At 67.2% G+C, this 24185-nt stretch overlaps 1 protein-coding gene and 1 non-coding gene across 2 annotated transcripts in view; one reads left to right on the top strand and one right to left on the bottom strand.

Moving 5' to 3' along the window:
* Nucleotides 1-22032, bottom strand: part of RNF169 (ring finger protein 169) — a 237941-nt gene extending 215909 nt beyond the window's left edge. The window contains exon 1 of the mRNA XM_078658577.1: nt 21593-22032. Within this exon, the coding sequence (XP_078514703.1) occupies nt 21593-21971 (379 nt within the window). The 5' untranslated portion in view covers nt 21972-22032. The remainder of the gene's footprint in view (nt 1-21592) is intronic.
* Nucleotides 22033-23536: 1504 nt separating this feature from the next.
* LOC144774661 (small Cajal body-specific RNA 2) lies at nt 23537-23919 on the top strand. The gene has a single exon (XR_013600423.1).
* The last annotated feature ends 266 nt before the right edge of the window (nt 23920-24185 follow it).

Below are 24185 nucleotides of genomic sequence, written 5' to 3' on the forward strand. Positions count from 1 at the left end.
CGAGTGGAGTGGAGTGGAGTGGCCGGGCCGAGTGGAGTGGAGTGGAGTGGCCGGGCCGAGTGGAGTGGAGTGGCCGGGCCGAGTGGAGTGGAGTGGCCGGGCCGAGTGGAGTGGAGTGGCCGGGCCGAGTGGAGTGGAGTGGCCGGGCCGAGTGGAGTGGAGTGGCCGGGCCGAGTGGAGTGGAGTGGCCGGGCCGAGTGGAGTGGCCGGGCCGAGTGGAGTGGAGTGGCCGGGCCGAGTGGAGTGGCCGGGCCGAGTGGAGTGGAGTGGCCGGGCCGAGTGGAGTGGCCGGGCCGAGTGGAGTGGAGTGGAGTGGCCGGGCCGAGTGGAGTGGAGTGGCCGGGCCGAGTGGAGTGGAGTGGCCGGGCCGAGTGGAGTGGAGTGGCCGGGCCGAGTGGAGTGGAGTGGCCGAGTGGAGTGGAGTGGAGTGGCCGGGCCGAGTGGAGTGGAGTGGCCGGGCCGAGTGGAGTGGCCGGGCCGAGTGGAGTGGAGTGGCCGGGCCGAGTGGAGTGGAGTGGCCGGGCCGAGTGGAGTGGAGTGGCCGGGCCGAGTGGAGTGGAGTGGCCGGGCCGAGTGGAGTGGAGTGGCCGGGCCGAGTGGAGTGGAGTGGCCGGGCGGAGTGGCCGGGCCGAGTGGAGTGGAGTGGCCGGGCGGAGTGGAGTGGCCGGGCGGAGTGGCCGGGCCGAGTGGAGTGGAGTGGCCGGGCCGAGTGGAGTGGAGTGGCCGGGCCGAGTGGAGTGGAGTGGCCGGGCCGAGTGGAGTGGAGTGGCCGGGCCGAGTGGAGTGGAGTGGCCGGGCCGAGTGGAGTGGAGTGGCCGGGCCGAGTGGAGTGGAGTGGCCGGGCCGAGTGGAGTGGAGTGGCCGGGCCGAGTGGAGTGGAGTGGCCGGGCCGAGTGGAGTGGAGTGGCCGGGCCGAGTGGAGTGGAGTGGCCGGGCCGGGCCGAGTGGAGTGGAGTGGCCGGGCCGAGTGGAGTGGAGTGGCCGGGCCGAGTGGAGTGGCCGGGCCGAGTGGAGTGGCCGGGCCGAGTGGAGTGGAGTGGCCGGGCCGAGTGGAGTGGAGTGGCCGGGCCGAGTGGAGTGGAGTGGCCGAGTGGAGTGGAGTGGCCGAGTGGAGTGGAGTGGAGTGGCCGGGCCGAGTGGAGTGGAGTGGAGTGGCCGGGCCGAGTGGAGTGGAGTGGAGTGGCCGGGCCGAGTGGAGTGGAGTGGCCGGGCCGAGTGGAGTGGAGTGGCCGGGCCGAGTGGAGTGGAGTGGCCGGGCCGAGTGGAGTGGAGTGGCCGGGCCGAGCGGAGTGGAGTGGCCGGGCCGAGCGGAGTAGAGTGGCCGGGCCGAGCGGAGTAGAGTGGCCGGGCCGAGCGGAGTAGAGTGGCCGGGCCGAGCGGAGTAGAGTGGCCGGGCCGAGCGGAGTAGAGTGGCCGGGCCGAGCGGAGTAGAGTGGCCGGGCCGAGCGGAGTAGAGTGGCCGGGCCGAGCGGAGTAGAGTGGCCGGGCCGGGCGGAGTAGAGTGGCCGGGCCGAGCGGAGTAGAGTGGCCGGGCGGAGCGGAGTAGAGTGGCCGGGCCGAGCGGAGTAGAGTGGCCGGGCCGAGCGGAGTAGAGTGGCCGGGCGGAGTAGAGTGGCCGGGCCGAGTGGAGTAGAGTGGCCGGGCCGAGTGGAGTGGCCGGGCCGAGCGGAGTAGAGTGGCCGGGCGGAGTAGAGTGGCCGGGCCGAGCGGAGTAGAGTGGCCGGGCCGAGTGGAGTGGCCGGGCCGAGTGGAGTAGAGTGGCCGGGCCGAGTGGAGTGGAGTGGAGTGGCCGGGCCGAGTGGAGTGGAGTGGCCGGGCCGAGTGGAGTGGAGTGGCCGGGCCGAGTGGAGTGGAGTGGCCGGGCCGAGTGGAGTGGAGTGGAGTGGCCGGGCCGAGTGGAGTGGAGTGGCCGGGCCGAGTGGCCGGGCCGAGTGGAGTGGAGTGGAGTGGCCGGGCGGAGTGGAGTGGCCGGGCGGAGTGGAGTGGCCGGGCGGAGTGGAGTGGCCGGGCGGAGTGGAGTGGCCGGGCCGAGTGGAGTGGCCGGGCCGAGTGGAGTGGCCGGGCCGAGTGGAGTGGCCGGGCCGAGTGGAGTGGCCGGGCCGAGTGGAGTGGCCGGGCCGAGTGGAGTGGCCGGGCCGAGTGGAGTGGCCGGGCCGAGTGGAGTGGCCGGGCCGAGTGGAGTGGCCGGGCCGAGTGGAGTGGCCGGGCCGAGTGGAGTGGCCGGGCCGAGTGGAGTGGCCGGGCCGAGTGGAGTGGCCGGGCCGAGTGGAGTGGCCGGGCCGAGTGGAGTGGAGTGGCCGGGCCGAGTGGAGTGGAGTGGCCGGGCCGAGTGGAGTGGAGTGGCCGAGTGGAGTGGCCGAGTGGAGTGGAGTGGCCGGGCCGAGTGGAGTGGCCGGGCCGAGTGGAGTGGAGTGGCCGGGCCGAGTGGAGTGGCCGGGCCGAGTGGAGTGGCGTGGCCGGGCCGAGTGGAGTGGAGTGGAGTGGCCGGGCCGAGTGGAGTGGCCGAGTGGAGTGGAGTGGCCGGGCCGAGTGGAGTGGAGTGGCCGGGCCGAGTGGAGTGGCCGGGCCGAGTGGAGTGGCCGGGCCGAGTGGAGTGGAGTGGCCGGGCCGAGTGGAGTGGAGTGGCCGGGCCGAGTGGAGTGGAGTGGCCGGGCCGAGTGGAGTGGACTGGCCGGGCCGAGTGGAGTGGACTGGCCGGGCCGAGTGGAGTGGAGTGGCCGGGCCGAGTGGAGTGGACTGGCCGGGCCGAGTGGAGTGGCCGGGCCGAGTGGAGTGGAGTGGCCGGGCCGAGTGGAGTGGCCGGGCCGAGTGGAGTGGCCGGGCCGAGTGGAGTGGCCGGGCCGAGTGGAGTGGCCGGGCCGAGTGGAGTGGCCGGGCCGAGTGGAGTGGCCGGGCCGAGTGGAGTGGCCGGGCCGAGTGGAGTGGCCGGGCCGAGTGGAGTGGCCGGGCCGAGTGGAGTGGAGTGGCCGAGTGGAGTGGAGTGGCCGAGTGGAGTGGAGTGGAGTGGCCGGGCCGAGTGGAGTGGAGTGGAGTGGCCGGGCCGAGTGGAGTGGAGTGGAGTGGCCGGGCCGAGTGGAGTGGCCGGGCGGAGTGGAGTGGCCGGGCGGAGTGGAGTGGAGTGGCCGGGCGGAGTGGAGTGGAGTGGCCGGGCCGAGTGGAGTGGCCGGGCCGAGTGGAGTGGCCGGGCCGAGTGGAGTGGCCGGGCCGAGTGGAGTGGCCGGGCCGAGTGGAGTGGCCGGGCCGAGTGGAGTGGCCGGGCCGAGTGGAGTGGCCGGGCCGAGTGGAGTGGCCGGGCCGAGTGGAGTGGAGTGGAGTGGAGTGGAGTGGCCGGGCCGAGTGGAGTGGAGTGGCCGGGCCGAGTGGAGTGGCCGGGCCGAGTGGAGTGGCCGGGCCGAGTGGAGTGGAGTGGCCGGGCCGAGTGGAGTGGCCGGGCCGAGTGGAGTGGCCGGGCCGAGTGGAGTGGCCGGGCCGAGTGGAGTGGAGTGGCCGGGCCGAGTGGAGTGGCCGGGCCGAGTGGAGTGGCCGGGCCGAGTGGAGTGGCCGGGCCGAGTGGAGTGGCCGGGCCGAGTGGAGTGGCCGGGCCGAGTGGAGTGGCCGGGCCGAGTGGAGTGGCCGGGCGGAGTGGCCGGGCGGAGTGGCCGGGCCGAGTGGAGTGGAGTGGCCGGGCCGAGTGGAGTGGAGTGGCTGGGCGGAGTGGAGTGGAGTGGCCGGGCCGAGTGGAGTGGAGTGGCCGGGCCGAGTGGAGTGGAGTGGCCGGGCCGAGTGGAGTGGCCGGGCCGAGTGGAGTGGAGTGGCCGGGCCGAGTGGAGTGGAGTGGCCGGGCCGAGTGGAGTGGAGTGGCCGGGCCGAGTGGAGTGGAGTGGCCGGGCCGAGTGGAGTGGAGTGGCCGGGCCGAGTGGAGTGGAGTGGCCGGGCCGAGTGGAGTGGAGTGGCCGGGCCGAGCGGAGTGGAGTGGCCGGGCCGAGCGGAGTGGAGTGGCCGGGCCGAGCGGAGTGGAGTGGCCGGGCCGAGCGGAGTGGAGTGGCCGGGCCGAGCGGAGTGGAGTGGCCGGGCCGAGTGGAGTGGCCGAGTGGAGTGGCCGGGCCGAGTGGAGCGGCCGGGCCGAGTGGAGTGGCCGGGCCGAGTGGAGTGTCCGGGCCGAGTGGAGAGGCCGGGCCGAGTGGAGTGGAGTGGCCGGGCCGAGTGGAGTGGCCGGGCCGAGTGGCCGGGCCGAGTGGAGTGGCCGGGCCGAGTGGAGTGGCCGGGTGGAGTGGAGTGGCCGGGCGGAGTGGAGTGGAGTGGAGTGGCCGAGTGGAGTGGAGTGGAGTGGCCGAGTGGAGTGGAGTGGCCGAGTGGAGTGGAGTGGCCGGGCCGAGTGGAGTGGAGTGGCCGGGCGGAGTGGAGTGGCCGGGCGGAGTGGAGTGGCCGGGCGGAGTGGAGTGGAGTGGCCGGGCGGAGTGGAGTGGAGTGGCCGGGCCGAGTGGAGTGGCCGGGCCGAGTGGAGTGGCCGGGCCGAGTGGAGTGGCCGGGCCGAGTGGAGTGGCCGGGCCGAGTGGAGTGGCCGGGCCGAGTGGAGTGGCCGGGCCGAGTGGAGTGGAGTGGCCGGGCCGAGTGGAGTGGAGTGGCCGGGCCGAGCGGAGTGGAGTGGCCGGGCCGAGCGGAGTGGAGTGGCCGGGCCGAGCGGAGTGGAGTGGCCGGGCCGAGCGGAGTGGAGTGGCCGGGCCGAGCGGAGTGGAGTGGCCGGGCCGAGCGGAGTGGAGTGGCCGGGCCGAGCGGAGTGGAGTGGCCGGGCCGAGCGGAGTGGAGTGGCCGGGCCGAGCGGAGTGGAGTGGCCGGGCCGAGCGGAGTGGAGTGGCCGGGCCGAGCGGAGTGGAGTGGCCGGGCCGAGTGGAGTGGAGTGGCCGGGCCGAGTGGAGTGGAGTGGCCGGGCCGAGTGGAGTGGAGTGGCCGAGTGGAGTGGCCGGGCCGAGTGGAGTGGCCGGGCCGAGTGGAGTGGAGTGGCCGGGCCGAGTGGAGTGGAGTGGCCGGGCCGAGTGGAGTGGAGTGGCCGGGCCGAGTGGAGTGGAGTGGCCGGGCCGAGTGGAGTGGCCGGGCCGAGTGGAGTGGCCGGGCCGAGTGGAGTGGAGTGGCCGGGCCGAGTGGAGTGGAGTGGCCGGGCCGAGTGGAGTGGAGTGGCCGGGCCGAGTGGAGTGGCCGAGTGGAGTGGAGTGGCCGGGCCGAGTGGAGTGGAGTGGCCGGGCCGAGTGGAGTGGAGTGGCCGGGCCGAGTGGAGTGGAGTGGCCGGGCCGAGTGGAGTGGAGTGGCCGGGCCGAGTGGAGTGGAGTGGCCGGGCCGAGTGGAGTGGAGTGGCCGGGCCGAGTGGAGTGGCCGGGCCGAGTGGAGTGGCCGGGCCGAGTGGAGTGGCCGGGCCGAGTGGAGTGGCCGGGCCGAGTGGAGTGGCCGGGCCGAGTGGAGTGGAGTGGCCGGGCCGAGTGGAGTGGAGTGGCCGGGCCGAGTGGAGTGGAGTGGCCGGGCCGAGTGGAGTGGAGTGGCCGGGCCGAGTGGAGTGGAGTGGCCGGGCCGAGTGGTGTGGAGTGGCCGGGCCGAGTGGTGTGGAGTGGCCGGGCCGAGTGGTGTGGAGTGGCCGGGCCGAGTGGTGTGGAGTGGCCGGGCCGAGTGGTGTGGAGTGGCCGGGCCGAGTGGTGTGGAGTGGCCGAGTGGAGTGGAGTGGCCGGGCCGATTGGAGTGGAGTGGCCGGGCCGAGTGGAGTGGAGTGGAGTGGCCGGGCGGAGTGGAGTGGCCGGGCCGAGTGGAGTGGAGTGGCCGGGCCGAGTGGAGTGGAGTGGCCGGGCCGAGTGGAGTGGAGTGGCCGGGCCGAGTGGAGTGGAGTGGCCGGGCCGAGTGGAGTGGAGTGGCCGGGCCGAGTGGAGTGGCCGAGCGGAGTGGAGTAGAGTGGCCGAGCGGAGTGGAGTGGAGTGGAGTGGCCGAGTGGAGTGGCCGGGCCGAGTGGAGTGGCCGGGCCGAGTGGAGTGGCCGGGCCGAGTGGAGTGGCCGGGCCGAGTGGAGTGGAGTGGCCGGGCCGAGTGGAGTGGCCGGGCCGAGTGGAGTGGCCGGGCCGAGTGGAGTGGCCGGGCCGAGTGGAGTGGCCGGGCCGAGTGGAGTGGCCGGGCCGAGTGGAGTGGCCGGGCCGAGTGGAGTGGCCGGGCCGAGTGGAGTGGCCGGGCCGAGTGGAGTGGCCGGGCCGAGTGGAGTGGCCGGGCCGAGTGGAGTGGAGTGGCCGGGCCGAGTGGTGTGGAGTGGCCGGGCCGAGTGGTGTGGAGTGGCCGGGCCGAGTGGTGTGGAGTGGCCGGGCCGAGTGGAGTGGAGTGGCCGGGCCGAGTGGAGTGGAGTGGCCGGGCCGAGTGGAGTGGAGTGGAGTGGCCGGGCCGAGTGGAGTGGAGTGGCCGGGCCGAGTGGAGTGGAGTGGCCGGGCCGAGTGGAGTGGAGTGGCCGGGCCGAGTGGAGTGGCCGGGCCGAGTGGAGTGGCCGGGCCGAGTGGAGTGGCCGGGCCGAGTGGAGTGGCCGGGCCGAGTGGAGTGGCCGGGCCGAGTGGAGTTGCCGGGCCGAGTGGAGTTGCCGGGCCGAGTGGAGTTGCCGGGCCGAGTGGAGTGGCCGGGCCGAGTGGAGTGGCCGGGCCGAGTGGAGTGGCCGGGCCGAGTGGAGTGGAGTGGCTGGGCCGAGTGGAGTGGAGTGGCCGGGCCGAGTGGAGTGGCCGGGCCGAGTGGAGTGGAGTGGCCGGGCCGAGTGGAGTGGAGTAGAGTGGCCGAGCGGAGTGGAGTAGAGTGGCCGAGCGGAGTGGAGTGGAGTGGCCGAGTGGCCGGGCCGAGTGGAGTGGCCGAGTGGCCGGGCCGAGTGGAGTGGAGTGGCCGGGCCGAGTGGAGTGGCCGGGCCGAGTGGAGTGGCCGGGCCGAGTGGAGTGGCCGGGCCGAGTGGAGTGGCCGGGCCGAGTGGCCGGGCCGAGTGGAGTGGAGTGGCCGGGCCGAGTGGAGTGGAGTGGCCGGGCCGAGTGGAGTGGAGTGGCCGGGCCGAGTGGAGTGGAGTGGCCGGGCCGAGTGGAGTGGAGTGGCCGGGCCGAGTGGAGTGGAGTGGCCGGGCCGAGTGGAGTGGAGTGGCCGGGCCGAGTGGAGTGGAGTGGAGTGGCCGGGCCGAGTGGAGTGGCCGGGCCGAGTGGAGTGGAGTGGCCGGGCCGAGTGGAGTGGCCGGGCCGAGTGGAGTGGAGTGGCCGGGCCGAGTGGAGTGGCCGAGTGGAGTGGAGTGGCCGGGCCGAGTGGAGTGGAGTGGCCGGGCCGAGTGGAGTGGAGTGGCCGGGCCGAGTGGAGTGGAGTGGCCGGGCCGAGTGGAGTGGAGTGGCCGGGCCGAGTGGAGTGGAGTGGCCGGGCGGAGTGGAGTGGCCGGGCCGAGTGGAGTGGAGTGGCCGGGCCGGGCGGAGTGGAGTGGCCGGGCGGAGTGGAGTGGCCGGGCGGAGTGGCCGAGTGGAGTGGCCGGGCCGAGTGGAGTGGCCGGGCCGAGTGGAGTGGCCGGGCCGAGTGGAGTGGCCGGGCCGAGTGGAGTGGCCGAGTGGAGTGGCCGGGCCGAGTGGAGTGGAGTGGCCGGGCCGAGTGGAGTGGCCGAGTGGAGTGGCCGAGTGGAGTGGAGTGGCCGAGTGGAGTGGAGGAGTGGAGTGGCCGGGCCGAGTGGAGTGGAGTGGCCGGGCCGAGTGGAGTGGAGTGGCCGGGCCGAGTGGAGTGGCCGGGCCGAGTGGAGTGGAGTGGCCGAGTGGAGTGGCCGGGCCGAGTGGAGTGGAGTGGCCGGGCCGAGTGGAGTGGAGTGGCCGGGCCGAGTGGAGTGGAGTGGCCGGGCCGAGTGGAGTGGCCGGGCCGAGTGGAGTGGCCGGGCCGAGTGGAGTGGAGTGGCCGGGCCGAGTGGAGTGGAGTGGCCGGGCCGAGTGGAGTGGAGTGGAGTGGCCGGGCGGAGTGGAGTGGCCGGGCGGAGTGGAGTGGCCGGGCCGAGTGGAGTGGAGTGGCCGGGCCGAGTGGAGTGGCCGGGCCGAGTGGAGTGGAGTGGCCGGGCCGAGTGGAGTGGCCGGGCCGAGTGGAGTGGCCGGGCCGAGTGGAGTGGCCGGGCCGAGTGGAGTGGCCGGGCCGAGTGGAGTGGCCGGGCCGAGTGGAGTGGCCGGGCCGAGTGGAGTGGCCGGGCCGAGTGGAGTGGCCGGGCCGAGTGGAGTGGCCGAGTGGAGTGGCCGGGCCGAGTGGTGTGGCCGGGCCGAGTGGTGTGGCCGGGCCGAGTGGAGTGGCCGGGCCGAGTGGAGTGGAGTGGCCGGGCCGAGTGGAGTGGAGTGGCCGGGCCGAGTGGAGTGGAGTGGCCGGGCCGAGTGGAGTGGCCGGGCCGAGTGGAGTGGAGTGGCCGGGCCGAGTGGAGTGGAGTGGCCGGGCCGAGTGGAGTGGAGTGGCCGGGCCGAGTGGAGTGGCCGGGCCGAGTGGAGTGGAGTGGCCGGGCCGAGTGGAGTGGAGTGGCCGGGCCGAGTGGAGTGGAGTGGCCGGGCCGAGTGGAGTGGAGTGGCCGGGCCGAGTGGAGTGGCCGGGCCGAGTGGAGTGGCCGGGCCGAGTGGAGTGGCCGGGCCGAGTGGAGTGGCCGAGTGGAGTGGCCGGGCCGAGTGGAGTGGCCGGGCCGAGTGGAGTGGCCGGGCCGAGTGGAGTGGCCGGGCCGAGTGGAGTGGCCGGGCCGAGTGGAGTGGCCGGGCCGAGTGGAGTGGCCGGGCCGAGTGGAGTGGCCGGGCCGAGTGGAGTGTAGTGGCCAAGTGGAGTGGCCGAGTGGAGTGGCCGAGCGGAGTGGAGTGGCCGAGCGGAGTGGAGTGGAGTGGCCGGGCCGAGTGGAGTGGCCGGGCCGAGTGGAGTGGCCGGGCCGAGTGGAGTGGAGTGGCCGGGCCGAGTGGAGTGGCCGGGCCGAGTGGAGTGGCCGGGCCGAGTGGAGTGGCCGGGCCGAGTGGAGTGGAGTGGCCGGGCCGAGTGGAGTGGCCGGGCCGAGTGGAGTGGCCGGGCCGAGTGGAGTGGCCGGGCCGAGTGGAGTGGCCGGGCCGAGTGGAGTGGCCGGGCCGAGTGGAGTGGCCGGGCCGAGTGGAGTGGAGTGGCCGGGCCGAGTGGAGTGGAGTGGCCGGGCCGAGTGGAGTGGAGTGGCCGGGCCGAGTGGAGTGGAGTGGCCGGGCCGAGTGGAGTGGCCGGGCCGAGTGGAGTGGCCGAGTGGAGTGGAGTGGCCGAGTGGAGTGGCCGAGCGGAGTGGAGTGGCCGAGCGGAGTGGAGTGGCGTGGCCGAGCGGAGTGGAGTGGCCGAGCAGAGTGGAGTGGCCGAGCAGAGTGGAGTGGCCGGGCCGAGTGGAGTGGAGTGGCCGGGCCGAGTGGAGTGGCCGGGCCGAGTGGAGTGGAGTGGCCGGGCCGAGTGGAGTGGCCGGGCCGAGTGGAGTGGCCGGGCCGAGTGGAGTGGCCGGGCCGAGTGGAGTGGCCGGGCCGAGTGGAGTGGAGTGGCCGGGCCGAGTGGAGTGGAGTGGCCGGGCCGAGTGGAGTGGAGTGGCCGGGCCGAGTGGAGTGGAGTGGCCGGGCCGAGTGGAGTGGAGTGGCCGGGCCGAGTGGAGTGGAGTGGCCGGGCCGAGTGGAGTGGAGTGGCCGGGCCGAGTGGAGTGGAGTGGCCGGGCCGAGTGGAGTGGAGTGGCCGGGCCGAGTGGAGTGGAGTGGCCGGGCCGAGTGGAGTGGAGTGGCCGGGCCGAGTGGAGTGGAGTGGCCGGGCCGAGTGGAGTGGAGTGGCCGGGCCGAGTGGAGTGGAGTGGCCGGGCCGAGTGGAGTGGAGTGGCCGGGCCGAGTGGAGTGGAGTGGCCGGGCCGAGTGGAGTGGAGTGGCCGGGCCGAGTGGAGTGGAGTGGCCGGGCCGAGTGGAGTGGAGTGGCCGGGCCGAGTGGAGTGGCCGAGCGGAGTGGAGTGGCCGAGCGGAGTGGCCGAGTGGAGTGGCCGAGTGGAGTGGCCGAGCGGAGTGGCCGAGCGGAGTGGAGTGGCCGAGCTGAGTGGAGTGGCCGAGCTGAGTGGAGTGGCCGAGCGGAGTGGAGTGGCCAAGTGGAGTGGAGTGGCCGAGTGGAGTGGAGTGGCCGAGTGGAGTGGAGTGGCCGAGTGGAGTGGAGTGGCCGAGTGGAGTGGAGTGGCCGGGCGGAGTGGAGTGGCCGGGCGGAGTGGAGTGGCCGGGCGGAGTGGAGTGGCCGGGCGGAGTGGAGTGGCCGGGCGGAGTGGAGTGGCCGGGCGGAGTGGAGTGGCGGAGTGGAGTGGCCGAGTGGAGTGGCCGAGCGGAGTGGAGTGGCCGAGCGGAGTGGAGTGGCCGAGCGGAGTGGAGTGGCCGAGCGGAGTGGAGTGGCCGAGCGGAGTGGAGTGGCCGAGTGGAGTGGCCGAGTGGAGTGGCCGAGTGGAGTGGAGTGGCCGAGTGGAGTGGCCGAGTGGAGTGGAGTGGAGTGGCCGAGTGGAGTGGAGTGGCCGAGTGGAGTGGAGTGGCCGAGTGGAGTGGAGTGGCCGAGTGGAGTGGAGTGGCCGAGTGGAGTGGAGTGGCCGAGTGGAGTGGAGTGGCCGAGTGGAGTGGAGTGGCCGGGCCGAGTGGAGTGGAGTGGCCGGGCCGAGTGGAGTGGAGTGGCCGGGCCGAGTGGAGTGGCCGGGCCGAGTGGAGTGGAGTGGCCGGGCCGAGTGGAGTGGAGTGGCCGGGCCGAGTGGAGTGGAGTGGCCGGGCCGAGTGGAGTGGCCGGGCCGAGTGGAGTGGCCGGGCCGAGTGGAGTGGAGTGGCCGGGCCGAGTGGAGTGGAGTGGCCGGGCCGAGTGGAGTGGAGTGGCCGGGCCGAGTGGAGTGGAGTGGCCGGGCCGAGTGGAGTGGAGTGGCCGGGCCGAGTGGAGTGGAGTGGCCGGGCCGAGTGGAGTGGAGTGGCCGGGCCGAGTGGAGTGGAGTGGCCGGGCCGAGTGGAGTGGCCGGGCCGAGTGGAGTGGCCGGGCCGAGTGGCGTGGAGTGGCCGGGCCGAGTGGCGTGGAGTGGCCGGGCCGAGTGGCGTGGAGTGGCCGGGCCGAGTGGAGTGGCCGGGCCGAGTGGCCGGGCCGAGTGGAGTGGCCGGGCCGAGTGGAGTGGCCGGGCCGAGTGGAGTGGCCGGGCCGAGTGGAGTGGCCGGGCCGAGTGGCCGGGCCGAGTGGAGTGGCCGAGTGGAGTGGCCGGGCCGAGTGGAGTGGCCGAGTGGAGTGGAGTGGCCGGGCCGAGTGGAGTGGCCGGGCCGAGTGGAGTGGCCGGGCCGAGTGGAGTGGCCGGGCCGAGTGGAGTGGCCGGGCCGAGTGGAGTGTAGTGGCCAAGTGGAGTGGCCGAGTGGAGTGGCCGAGCGGAGTGGAGTGGCCGAGCGGAGTGGAGTGGAGTGGCCGGGCCGAGTGGAGTGGCCGGGCCGAGTGGAGTGGCCGGGCCGAGTGGAGTGGCCGGGCCGAGTGGAGTGGCCGGGCCGAGTGGAGTGGCCGGGCCGAGTGGAGTGGCCGGGCCGAGTGGAGTGGCCGGGCCGAGTGGAGTGGCCGGGCCGAGTGGAGTGGAGTGGCCGGGCCGAGTGGAGTGGAGTGGCCGGGCCGAGTGGAGTGGAGTGGCCGGGCCGAGTGGAGTGGCCGGGCCGAGTGGAGTGGCCGGGCCGAGTGGAGTGGCGTGGCCGAGTGGAGTGGAGTGGCCGGGCCGAGTGGAGTGGCCAAGTGGAGTGGCCGAGTGGAGTGGCCGAGCGGAGTGGAGTGGCCGAGCGGAGTGGAGTGGCCGAGCGGAGTGGTGGAGTGGCGTGGCCGAGCGGAGTGGTGGAGTGGAGTGGCCGAGCAGAGTGGAGTGGCCGGGCCGAGTGGTGTGGCCGGGCCGAGTGGAGTGGAGTGGCCGGGCCGAGTGGAGTGGCCGGGCCGAGTGGAGTGGAGTGGCCGGGCCGAGTGGAGTGGCCGGGCCGAGTGGAGTGGCCGGGCCGAGTGGAGTGGCCGGGCCGAGTGGAGTGGAGTGGCCGGGCCGAGTGGAGTGGAGTGGCCGGGCCGAGTGGAGTGGAGTGGCCGGGCCGAGTGGAGTGGAGTGGCCGGGCCGAGTGGAGTGGAGTGGCCGGGCCGAGTGGAGTGGAGTGGCCGGGCCGAGTGGAGTGGAGTGGCCGGGCCGAGTGGAGTGGAGTGGCCGGGCCGAGTGGAGTGGAGTGGCCGGGCCGAGTGGAGTGGAGTGGCCGGGCCGAGTGGAGTGGCCGGGCCGAGTGGAGTGGAGTGGCCGGGCCGAGTGGAGTGGCCGGGCCGAGTGGAGTGGCCGGGCCGAGAGGAGTGGCCGGGCCGAGTGGAGTGGCCGGGCCGAGTGGAGTGGAGTGGCCGGGCCGAGTGGAGTGGAGTGGCCGGGCCGAGTGGAGTGGAGTGGCCGGGCCGAGTGGAGTGGAGTGACCGGGCCGAGTGGAGTGGAGTGGAGTGGCCGGGCCGAGTGGAGTGGAGTGGAGTGGCCGGGCCGAGTGGAGTGGCGGAGTGGAGTGGCCGAGCGGAGTGGAGTGGCCGAGTGGAGTGGCCGAGTGGAGTGGCCGAGTGGAGTGGCCGAGTGGAGTGGCTGAGTGGAGTGGCCGAGCTGAGTGGAGTGGCCGAGCGGAGTGGAGTGGCCGAGCGGAGTGGAGTGGCCAAGTGGAGTGGAGTGGCCGAGTGGAGTGGCCGAGTGGAGTGGAGTGACCGGGCCGAGTGGAGTGGAGTGGAGTGGCCGGGCCGAGTGGAGTGGAGTGGCCGGGCCGAGTGGAGTGGAGTGGAGTGGCCGGGCCGAGTGGAGTGGCCGAGTGGAGTGGAGTGGCGGAGTGGAGTGGCCGAGCGGAGTGGAGTGGCCGAGTGGAGTGGCCGAGTGGAGTGGCCGAGTGGAGTGGCCGAGTGGAGTGGCTGAGTGGAGTGGCCGAGCTGAGTGGAGTGGCCGAGCGGAGTGGAGTGGCCGAGCGGAGTGGAGTGGCCGAGTGGAGTGGAGTGGCCGAGTGGAGTGGCCGAGTGGAGTGGAGTGGCCGAGTGGAGTGGCCGAGTGGAGTGGAGTGGCCGAGTGGAGTGGAGTGGCCGGGCGGAGTGGAGTGGCCGGGCGGAGTGGAGTGGCCGAGTGGAGTGGCCGAGTGGAGTGGCCGAGTGGAGTGGCCGAGTGGAGTGGCCGAGCGGAGTGGCCGAGCGGAGTGGCCGAGTGGAGTGGCCGAGCGGAGTGGCCGAGCGGAGTGGCCGAGCGGAGTGGAGTGGCCGAGCGGAGTGGAGTGGCCGAGCGGAGTGGAGTGGCCGAGTGGAGTGGCCGAGTGGAGTGGAGTGGAGTGGCCGAGTGGAGTGGCCGAGCGGAGTGGAGTGGCCGAGTGGAGTGGAGTGGAGTGGCCGAGTGGAGTGGAGTGGCCGAGTGGAGTGGCCGAGTGGAGTGGAGTGGCCGAGTGGAGTGGCCGAGTGGAGTGGCCGAGTGGAGTGGAGTGGCCGAGTGGAGTGGAGTGGCCGAGTGGAGTGGAGTGGCCGAGTGGAGTGGAGTGGCCGAGTGGAGTGGCCGAGTGGAGTGGAGTGGCCGGGCCGAGTGGAGTGGAGTGGCCGGGCCGAGTGGAGTGGAGTGGCCGGGCCGAGTGGAGTGGAGTGGCCGGGCCGAGTGGAGTGGAGTGGCCGGGCCGAGTGGAGTGGAGTGGCCGGGCCGAGTGGAGTGGAGTGGCCGGGCCGAGTGGAGTGGCCGGGCCGAGTGGAGTGGAGTGGCCGGGCCGAGTGGAGTGGAGTGGCCGGGCCGAGTGGAGTGGAGTGGCCGGGCCGAGTGGAGTGGAGTGGCCGGGCCGAGTGGAGTGGAGTGGCCGGGCCGAGTGGAGTGGAGTGGCCGGGCCGAGTGGAGTGGAGTGGCCGGGCCGAGTGGAGTGGAGTGGCCGGGCCGAGTGGAGTGGAGTGGCCGGGCCGAGTGGCGTGGAGTGGCCGGGCCGAGTGGCGTGGAGTGGCCGGGCCGAGTGGCGTGGAGTGGCCGGGCCGAGTGGAGTGGAGTGGCCGGGCCGAGTGGAGTGGAGTGGCCGGGCCGAGTGGAGTGGAGTGGCCGGGCCGAGTGGAGTGGAGTGGCCGGGCCGAGTGGAGTGGAGTGGCCGGGCCGAGTGGAGTGGAGTGGCCGGGCCGAGTGGAGTGGAGTGGAGTGGCCGGGCCGAGTGGAGTGGCCGGGCCGAGTGGAGTGGAGTGGAGTGGCCGGGCCGAGTGGAGTGGCCGAGTGGAGTGGAGTGGCCGGGCCGAGTGGAGTGGAGTGGCCGGGCCGAGTGGAGTGGAGTGGCCGGGCCGAGTGGGCGGGCCGGGCCGAGTGGGCGGGCCGGGCCGAGTGGAGTGGGCGGGCCGAGTGGAGTGGAGTGGGCGGGCCGAGTGGAGTGGAGTGGGCGGGCCGAGTGGAGTGGAGTGGCCGGGCCGAGTGGAGTGGAGTGGCCGGGCCGAGTGGAGTGGCCGGGCCGAGTGGAGTGGCCGGGCCGAGTGGAGTGGCCGGGCCGAGTGGAGTGGCCGGGCCGAGTGGAGCGGAGTGGCCGAGTGGAGCGGAGTGGCCGAGTGGAGCGGAGTGGCCGAGTGGAGCGGAGTGGCCGAGTGGAGTGGCCGGGCCGAGTGGAGTGGCCGGGCCGAGTGGAGTGGCCGGGCCGAGTGGAGTGGAGTGGCCGGGCCGAGTGGAGTGGAGTGGCCGGGCCGAGTGGAGTGGAGTGGCCGGGCCGAGTGGAGTGGCCGGGCCGAGTGGAGTGGCCGGGCGGAGTGGAGTGGCCGGGCGGAGTGGAGTGGCCGGGCCGAGTGGAGTGGAGTGGCCGGGCCGAGTGGAGTGGAGTGGCCGGGCCGAGTGGAGTGGAGTGGCCGGGCCGAGTGGAGTGGCCGGGCGGAGTGGAGTGGAGTGGCCGAGTGGAGTGGCCGGGCCGAGTGGAGTGGAGTGGCCGGGCCGAGTGGAGTGGCCGGGCCGAGTGGAGTGGAGTGGCCGGGCCGAGTGGAGTGGAGTGGCCGGGCCGAGTGGAGTGGAGTGGCCGGGCCGAGTGGAGTGGCCGGGCCGAGTGGAGTGGAGTGGCCGGGCCGAGTGGAGTGGAGTGGCCGGGCCGAGTGGAGTGGAGTGGCCGGGCCGAGTGGAGTGGAGTGGCCGGGCCGAGTGGAGTGGAGTGGCCGGGCCGAGTGGAGTGGCCGGGCCGAGTGGAGTGGAGTGGCCGGGCCGAGTGGAGTGGAGTGGCCGGGCCGAGTGGAGTGGAGTGGAGTGGAGTGGCCGGGCCGAGTGGAGTGGCCGAGTGGAGTGGCCGGGCCGAGTGGAGTGGCCGAGTGGAGTGGCCGGGCCGAGTGGCTGGGCCGAGTGGAGTGGAGTGGCCGGGCCGAGTGGAGTGGAGTGGCCGGGCCGAGTGGAGTGGAGTGGCCGGGCCGAGTGGAGTGGAGTGGCCGGGCCGAGTGGAGTGGAGTGGCCGGGCCGAGTGGAGTGGAGTGGCCGGGCCGAGTGGAGTGGAGTGGCCGGGCCGAGTGGAGTGGAGTGGCCGGGCCGAGTGGAGTGGAGTGGCCGGGCCGAGTGGAGTGGAGTGGCCGGGCCGAGTGGAGTGGAGTGGCCGGGCCGAGTGGAGTGGCCGGGCCGAGTGGAGTGGCCGGGCCGAGTGGAGTGGAGTGGCCGGGCCAAGTGGAGTGGAGTGGCCGGGCCGAGTGGAGTGGCCGGGCCGAGTGGAGTGGTGGAGTGGAGTGGCCGAGTGGAGTGGAGTGGCCGAGTGGAGTGGAGTGGCCGGGTGAAGTGGAGTGGCCGGGCCGAGTGAAGTGGAGTGGCCGGGCCGAGTGAAGTGGAGTGGCCGGGCCGAGTGGAGTGGAGTGGCCGGGCCGAGTGGAGTGGCCGGGCCGAGTGGAGTGGAGTGGAGTGGCCGGGCCGAGTGGAGTGGCCGGGCCGAGTGGAGTGGCCGGGCCGAGTGGAGTGGCCGGGCCGAGTGGAGTGGAGTGGCCGGGCCGAGTGGAGTGGAGTGGCCGGGCCGAGTGGAGTGGCCGGGCCGAGTGGAGTGGTGGAGTGGAGTGGAGTGGTGGAGTGGAGTGGCCGAGTGGAGTGGAGTGGCCGAGTGGAGTGGAGTGGCCGAGTGGAGTGGAGTGGCCGGGCCGAGTGAAGTGGAGTGGCCGGGCCGAGTGAAGTGGAGTGGCCGGGCCGAGTGAAGTGGAGTGGCCGGGCCGAGTGGAGTGGCCGGGCCGAGTGGAGTGGCCGGGCCGAGTGGAGTGGCCGGGCCGAGTGGAGTGGCCGGGCCGAGTGGAGTGGCCGGGCCGAGTGGAGTGGCCGGGCCGAGTGGACTGGCCGGGCCGAGTGGAGTGGAGTGGCCGAGCGGAGTGGAGTGGAGTGGCCGGGCCGAGTGGAGTGGAGTGGCCGGGCCGAGTGGAGTGGAGTGGCCGGGCCGAGTGGAGTGGAGTGGCCGGGCCGAGTGGAGTGGAGTGGCCGGGCCGAGTGGAGTGGCCGGGCCGAGTGGAGTGGCCGGGCCGAGTGGAGTGGAGTGGCCGGGCCGAGTGGAGTGGCCGGGCCGAGTGGAGTGGAGTGGCCGGGCCGAGTGGAGTGGAGTGGCCGGGCCGAGTGGAGTGGCCGGGCCGAGTGGAGTGGCCGGGCCGAGTGGAGTGGCCGGGCCGAGTGGAGTGGCCGGGCCGAGTGGAGTGGCCGGGCCGAGTGGAGTGGAGTGGCCGGGCCGAGTGGAGTGGAGTGGCCGGGCCGAGTGGAGTGGAGTGGCCGGGCCGAGCGCAGCGGAGTGGCCGGGCCGAGCGCAGCGCAGCGGCCGGGCGCAGCGCAGCGGCCGGGCCTAGCGCAGCGCAGCGGCCGGGCCGAGCGCAGCGGCCGGGCGCAGCGCAGCGGCCGGGCCGAGCGCAGCGGCCGGGCGCAGCGCAGCGGCCGAGCGCAGCGCAGCGGCCGGGCCGAGCGCAGCGCAGCGGCCGGGCCGAGTGCAGCGGAGTGGCCGAGTGCAGCGCAGTGGCCGAGTGCAGCGCATTGGCCGAGTGCAGCGCATTGGCCGGGCCGAGTGCAGCGGAGTGGCCGGGCCGAGTGCAGCGGAGTGGCCGGGCCGAGTGCAGCGGAGTGGCCGGGCGCAGCGGAGTGGCCGGGCCGAGTGCAGCGGAGTGGCCGGGCCGAGTGCAGCGGAGTGGCCGGGCCGAGTGCAGCGGAGTGGCCGGGCCGAGTGCAGCGGAGTGGCCGGGCCGAGTGCAGCGGAGTGGCCGGGCCGAGTGCAGCGGAGTGGCCGGGCGCAGCGGAGTGGCGGGGCCGGGCGCAGCGGAGTGGCCGGGCCGAGTGCAGCGCAGTGGCCGGGCCGAGTGCAGCGCAGTGGCCGGGCCGAGTGCAGCGCAGTGGCCGGGCCGAGTGCAGCGCAGTGGCCGGGCCGAGTGCAGCGCAGTGGCCGGGCCGAGTGCAGCGCAGTGGCCGGGCCGAGTGCAGCGCAGTGGCCGGGCCGAGTGCAGCGCAGTGGCCGGGCCGAGTGCAGCGCAGTGGCCGGGCGCAGCGCATTGGCCGGGCCGAGTGCAGCGCAGTGGCCGGGCCCAGCGGCCGGGCCGAGCGCAGCGCAGCGGCCGGGCCGAGCGCAGCGCAGCGGCCGGGCCGAGCGCAGCGCAGCGGCCGGGCCGAGCGCAGCGCAGCGGCCGGGCCGAGCGCAGCGCAGTGGCCGGGCGCAGCGCATTGGCCGGGCCGAGTGCAGCGCAGTGGCCGGGCGCAGCGCAGTGGCCGGGCCGAGCGCAGCGCAGTGGCCGGGCCGAGCGCAGCGGCCGGGCCGGGCCGAGCGCAGCGGCCGGGCCGAGCGCAGCGCAGCGGCCGGGCCGAGCGCAGCGCAGCGGCCGGGCCGAGCGCAGCGCAGCGGCCGGGCCGAGCGCAGCGCAGCGGCCGGGCCGAGCGCAGCGCAGCGGCCGGGCCGAGCGCAGCGGCCTGGCCGAGTGCAGCGGAGTGGCCTGGCCGAGTGCAGCGGAGTGGCCTGGCCTAGTGCAGCGGAGTGGCCTGGCCTAGTGCAGCGGAGTGGCCTGGCCTAGTGCAGCGGAGTGGCCTGGCCTAGTGCAGCGGAGTGGCCAGGCCGAGTGCAGCGGAGTGGCCTGGCCTAGTGCAGCGGAGTGGCCTGGCCTAGTGCAGCGGAGTGGCCTGGCCTAGTGCAGCGGAGTGGCCTGGCCTAGTGCAGCGGAGTGGCCTGGCCTAGTGCAGCGGAGTGGCCAGGCCTAGTGCAGCGGAGTGGCCAGGCCTAGTGCAGCGGAGTGGCCAGGCCTAGTGCAGTGGAGTGGCCTGGCCTAGTGCAGCGGAGTGGAGTGGCCTGGCCTAGTGCAGCGAAGTGGAGTGGCCTGGCCTAGTGCAGCGGAGTGGAGTGGCCTGGCCTAGTGCAGCGGAGTGGAGTGGCCTGGCCTAGTGCAGTCGAGTGGCCTGGCCCAGTGGAGTGGCCTGGCCTAGTGGAGTGGCCTGGCCTAGTGGAGTGGAGTGGCCTGGCCTAGTGGAGTGGAGTGGCCTGGCCTAGTGGAGTGGAGTGGCCTGGCCTAGTGGAGTGGAGTGGCCTGGCCTAGTGCAGTGCAGTAGTGGCCTGGCCTGGCCTAGTGCAGTGGAGTGGCCTGGCCTAGTGGAGTGGCCTGGCCTAGTGGAGTGGAGTGGCCTGGCCTAGTGCAGTGGAGTGGAGTGGCCTGGCCTAGTGCAGTGGAGTGGCGTGGCTCTGTCTTTTTTATTCTTCAATACATCATACACAAAGCAGCAGCTTCAATTCATAAATCAAGGAACAGCCGATTTATGAATTGAAGCTGCTGCTTTGTGTATGATGTATTGAAGAATAAAAAAGACAGAGAAGACTCTTTAACTACGTGGGATTGCGACCAATTCTTGTGTCCTGTATTACTTAATGTTATTGTCCAAATGTGATTATCAGATTGCAGCCTTGTGATATTGACTTGTGAGGATGGTGCACACATGACACAGCCATTTTTTCATGATACTTACTTGTTGAGAAAAAAAAAAAATTCCCAACTCATCTGTCACCCTTGGTAGTGAGTGACGTTGGCTGTTGTTGCACTCCGCTAGTTTGATGATACTAGTCTAATAATTGTTGTCCTCTATTTTCCTTGTGAATTACACATATACTTGTGATTGTGCGGATACCCCTCCTATGAGGGACACCACTACCTTGCTTGTTGTTTCTTTCCCCATGGACATCTTAGCCTTTTCTTCAGGCTTTATGTTAAATCCTTAACTTAAAAGCCATTGGAAGCTCAACAAAGAACGTCAAATCAAAGAAAATATGTCAGGATATGGGCTCTACAGCTTCATTAAGTAGCAAACATATGGTGAAGCCAAAATCCAGTTCATCGTTTTTTCTATGGAGGTCGTGGAAAATATTTAAATTCTTGGAAATCTGTAGTAAGCATTATATTTAAATAACATGGTTCATGTTTGCTACAATGCAAAACCTGTCACCATGTGAACCAATTCACCCTTGACAACTTTTTTTAATACAGGGTTTGCTTCTGGTTTTGCAAATAATCAACAGGTGTTACTCTTGACATACTCAATTTAAGAAGCTCTGAAAGATGAAGGTTATTTCTACACAGCCAGGATTCAAACCTATGAAGTGCACGTTTACATATTTCAGCAGTTATTGTTTACCTCTTCAAGCTATTTTACCTGAATCCCAATCGTACCCTTGATATGCAGCTTTTAGGCTACTATAATAGTATTTTTCAAAATTAACTAAAGGATCAGGCAAATAGGCCAATTTCAAATCTTAAAAAAAAAAATCGTGTTCAATTAGTGATATCTCCTGGCTAAACATAGGCAAAGTGAGAATATCAGGTTTCAAGTGAATGTGTGCGCTTAGGTCTACAGCTCACCGACCTCATCCATCTATATTAAAAGAGCGTGGGGGAACAATGAAGCCCTAACCTTCGGCCATTTTTGCTCATCATAGATTACACTAAACTATATTCAATCTAATCTTTGTAGAAGCAACTAGTTAACAACTGGTATTCAAAGAAAACCGCAAAGGTGATTAACAAAGCACTACTGTATCTCTTGGAAATAAGAATGCTGTTCGAGGCCAGCTGCAGACTCAACGATACTGTGCTGGCATGCTACCATACATCCAGTCAAATGTCAGACAAGAAACAACTGCCTGCTGAAAAAGCTAATTGCTGCAGCAAGAACACTACATTAAATACCGTATGAAAATCAATTCATTATAATGCCACTCATGCGTAATAATTGTTTTAATTCCATACAAATTTATATGAACAGAATAAGTGGAAATAATTAATACCGAGTCAACCAAATCACTTTTCTATACATAGATATTGTTAAAGATTAATTATTCAAGATCTTTTCTCGTTGTCCAATGTACAAAATGCATCCATACAACCTCCACTAATGCAAAAAGTAAACTGGCCCTTTTCTTTCTGAAAGAAAGTAAAGTCAGTACATGAAATGTGCACTCGTTCGTCCAGTACACATGAAAGGCCCTGACCCTTGGGCAATTCTAATAAATTACTGGTGGGGTCAAAGCCCTACAAGTCCTTATAACCTGGTGCATAAGACTCCTACCGACTATTCAAGCAGATATTGAGGCAGAAATCCAATAATAAAAGAGAATACAAAAGAGTTTCCGCACTCTTGTTAAAGTAACATCTCCCGATTCTACCAGATTAGCAAAGTAGTAGAAATGACCAGTATTTTCTTCCAAAAATGCGGCAACCATGCGTCCATATTTAATTAAGCTTTTAATAACAAAAAAGGCACTCAATTAAAGGAAGAGGTTGTCAGAGACGGGGCAAACCAAGTGAGATTACAACACAGAACAAACCAAGAATAAAAGTAAATAAGATGCTATAACCTGAGTCATTATATTTCAGAGCGCTATTATTGGAGTATAAGTGTTAAACAGGAGTTTTGCAAAAGTATGAACTGAATGTGTATACACCAACATCAGTGGTATGTAGTAAACAGGTTTGTAAAAGCGAAATATCAAGAAAGAATTTTCATTTGTTAACAAGTTCACGACAACATGTGGGCAAAGTACACGCAGGAGTGTTTTGCAATAACTGGCAGTGGCGTAGAAGTAAGATTAGGGTGATGGGGGTGGGTTTTAGATTTTCAAAGCAGAGTGAGAGTGCGCGTTTGTGTTTTTGTAACAATTCCTTGTAAAATCCGACCTTCACCTAAGCATACCAGACTGAAAACCTCTGTAGCCAACCATTTTCCAGAAAATGTATTTATTAGGGGTGTAACTCTGCCAACTCTTCGAAGCTACGCCCCTGATAACTGGCGACGTTAACATAAGAGATAACGTTTTAAAGAAGAATATGTTAATACACAAGCGAACGTAAATGACCAGCTTCAAGGCTCGTTTCGTTAGGATGTAACTCTGTTCGCAGTGCCACTTTTGCAGGTGTAGGAGTGACCAGCACCTTTGTGAGGAGATAATGGAGCAGCACTTACAAAACATATCTTAAGCGTGACCAACATCGAGGCATGCTACTGTGCGCCTAGAGTGCACGGACAGCCGCTGAATAAACATGTCAGTGCAGTGACAGCTCACGTGTGGAGCCGCTCGCCGACCAGTGGTTGTTGGTAGTAGTCACAGGGCAGTGACGGCTCCCAGCAAGCACAGCAGGCCACTCTGTAGTGGCGTCCCTCAATCAGGGCACCCAGGATGACAGCTCAGCCCCCTCCGCACCTTCTAGCGCTGCCTGCGGCGGGGCGCCGCCCTCCTCCTCCTGCTCCCTCTGGCTGCAGCGTTCCGGGAAGCTCCGGCGCACCCGCTCCCACAGCTCCCGGTCCACCAGGGTCTTGTCCCGGCTGCGCTGCCGAGCCCAGTTGGAAATGCGTGTGCGGCAAAGCGGGCAGCACAGGTTTGCCAGCTCCACGGTGCGCTGGAAGCACAGCAGGCACATGGAGTGGCGGCACGGCATGGTCACCGGCCGCAGCATGATGTCCAGACACACTGGGCACATGGCCTTCTCCCTGGAGAGGGGCTCCAGCCTGCTGCCCGAGGCCTCCCCGCAGCCAGCTGCGACGCTGCCGGGGCCCCCACGGGCGCGACTCACCGCCGCCATTTTACGCCCCGCTCAACGGCCTGGCACGGCTGGCAGACATCAGCTGGGCTTCCGCGCGGCTCCGCCCCCGTCGTTAAAAGCGCGCGAGGCAACACCCGGCCCCCTGAATAGGTAACAGAAAGCACAGCTGCACGCGAGCCAGTCCGAAGCAGCCGACCGTTAAACACGCAACCGCCGTAGTGATAGGAATATTCCCTATAACAACATGGGAAAAAAGTAAATGCAATTTTAATCTACCGTTTAATACAACTATCGTTGGTGATACTCAAATGCAGTTATTTGCTTTTGCCCATTTTAATAGGCAACTGTATAGATTTAATGCCAAATTTAAGAGTTGCTGATATTTTTTTTAGCAGAAGTAATTAAAAAAGTAACCATATTTTGTGCGGAATGTGGCTGATGATGCTCTGTTTACACGCAGCCCTGCACATTGTTTTGTGGCTGCCTCGTTCCTGCACCGGCTGGATGCCACGTTTTGGGACACGTCTGACTTCAGACTCGTGAGTTCCGGACCGCGGCCGGTTAAAATAAATATATATATTTTATTGCGATTTTATATAGCGCGAACTCGACCCGAAGGTGTTAGAGCGCTATACAGGAGCAACAGTTATGTTACACACGGTCACATTCATTTTATTTTGGTAGGCACGGGAGATTAAGGGATTTGCCTAGAATCACAGGCTGTTGATTCCACAATCCACAAATAATTGTAAAGAACTCATAACAATAATACATGTAACGATAAAAAAAATATATATAATACGTTCTTGCTTTTCTAAGTTCGGTTGAGTCGTTTAGAAAGTAATGGTGATAGAAACGATTATTTTTAAAATTAGAGAATTTCTTTTTTGTAAAGAACACTCTCGTGGTACATTATTAATTCCAACGGAAAGTGTTTTATTAGTGCGCCGTCCCCTGTTTCGCTGGCACAGGTCAGTGTTCTAAACGTTCTGTCAATATAGGATCGAACACGACAAGGGTTCCAATTTCCAATAAAAAACTGCTAAAAATATTCAGGTAAACAACCAACTTTTCCAGGAAAAGTTTAAGTTCTTTTTTTTTCTCGATTGGCCTCCCTGGCCCGACGAAAACTCCTTTGAATGGTTGCTGAGCTTCAGCCAATCGCAGAGGTGAGGGATAATTTCAAAGAGACTAACAGAGAAAACGGACAGAGGCCTCGCACGATCAGCCGCCATCTTTATAAATGAAACCGAGCCCTTGGGTTGAAAGGAAAAATTGTTCAGCTATCAATAGAGCGTGTTACCGAACGCTCGTATTGCTTGCATCTGAGCCGTCAACCATCATATCAAAAACACTTATCTTTATATGGCTAGTATATATGAATAATTAACAATCTTAACATTGCTTAATATTCACTCAAGACAGAAATAAAGATTTTCTCACTATAGAATATTTAATTTCTTCGACAAATAATGGGTGTTCGTTGCTATATATTTTGCCTAATCTCGTGCAATTGGGCCCTAGTTTTGTTGTCCATCTTCTATGTTTCGGTAATGATCGCCCGGCAAATGATTCCCAGAATGCACTGGGCGAATTTTATGTGTATAAAACCGCGAGAAATTGGCGTGGTCGTGTGCAGAGCGGTGAGATGGTCGTATGTGTATGTCTGACTGCAGTGCATGACATGAGAGGTGATTCTGTGTGTGAGAGAACCGTGTGTCTGATCTCCCGCTCAGCACTCATTACACATTGATCTTATTTGACCGGCCCGGGGTTCTCCGCTGCTGGCCTCGGGCTGGGATGAGAAGACTTCCTCGGTCGCTAGCTCCTTTGTGGGGTCCTGTGCGCAGAGGCTTTCAAATCAGGCAGTGGATCCCGTCCTCCGGGGCTCAGAAATGATGATTAGATCAGATATACTAGGCGGGGGTGCGAGGCTTCGGTCCAGAGCACCGAACCCGCCCATGAGTATCCTGCGATCCTGATCTGAGCTTCGAAGAAAAGCGGACCTGCTTAGTTGAGGTTACTTTTGGGGGGTTTGATGGTGACTGTATCATGTCCTTGTAGGCATTGTCGGTTGAGAAAGCAAGCTCGGCATACTTTTCGTGAGGACACGTGTAAGTGCTTTTATCCACCAGCAGGGAATGGCTACTTCATGTGTAATGCTGATAAAAACAAGTGGTGGAACGAAAGCGACTGAAGGGATGTGTTCAAATTAAAATGTGGTATTCCTGTTATGTAATAAACTTGTTCAAG

This window comes from Lissotriton helveticus, chromosome 8, assembly GCF_964261635.1.
Source record: "Lissotriton helveticus chromosome 8, aLisHel1.1, whole genome shotgun sequence".
Lineage (NCBI taxonomy): Eukaryota > Metazoa > Chordata > Amphibia > Caudata > Salamandridae > Lissotriton > Lissotriton helveticus.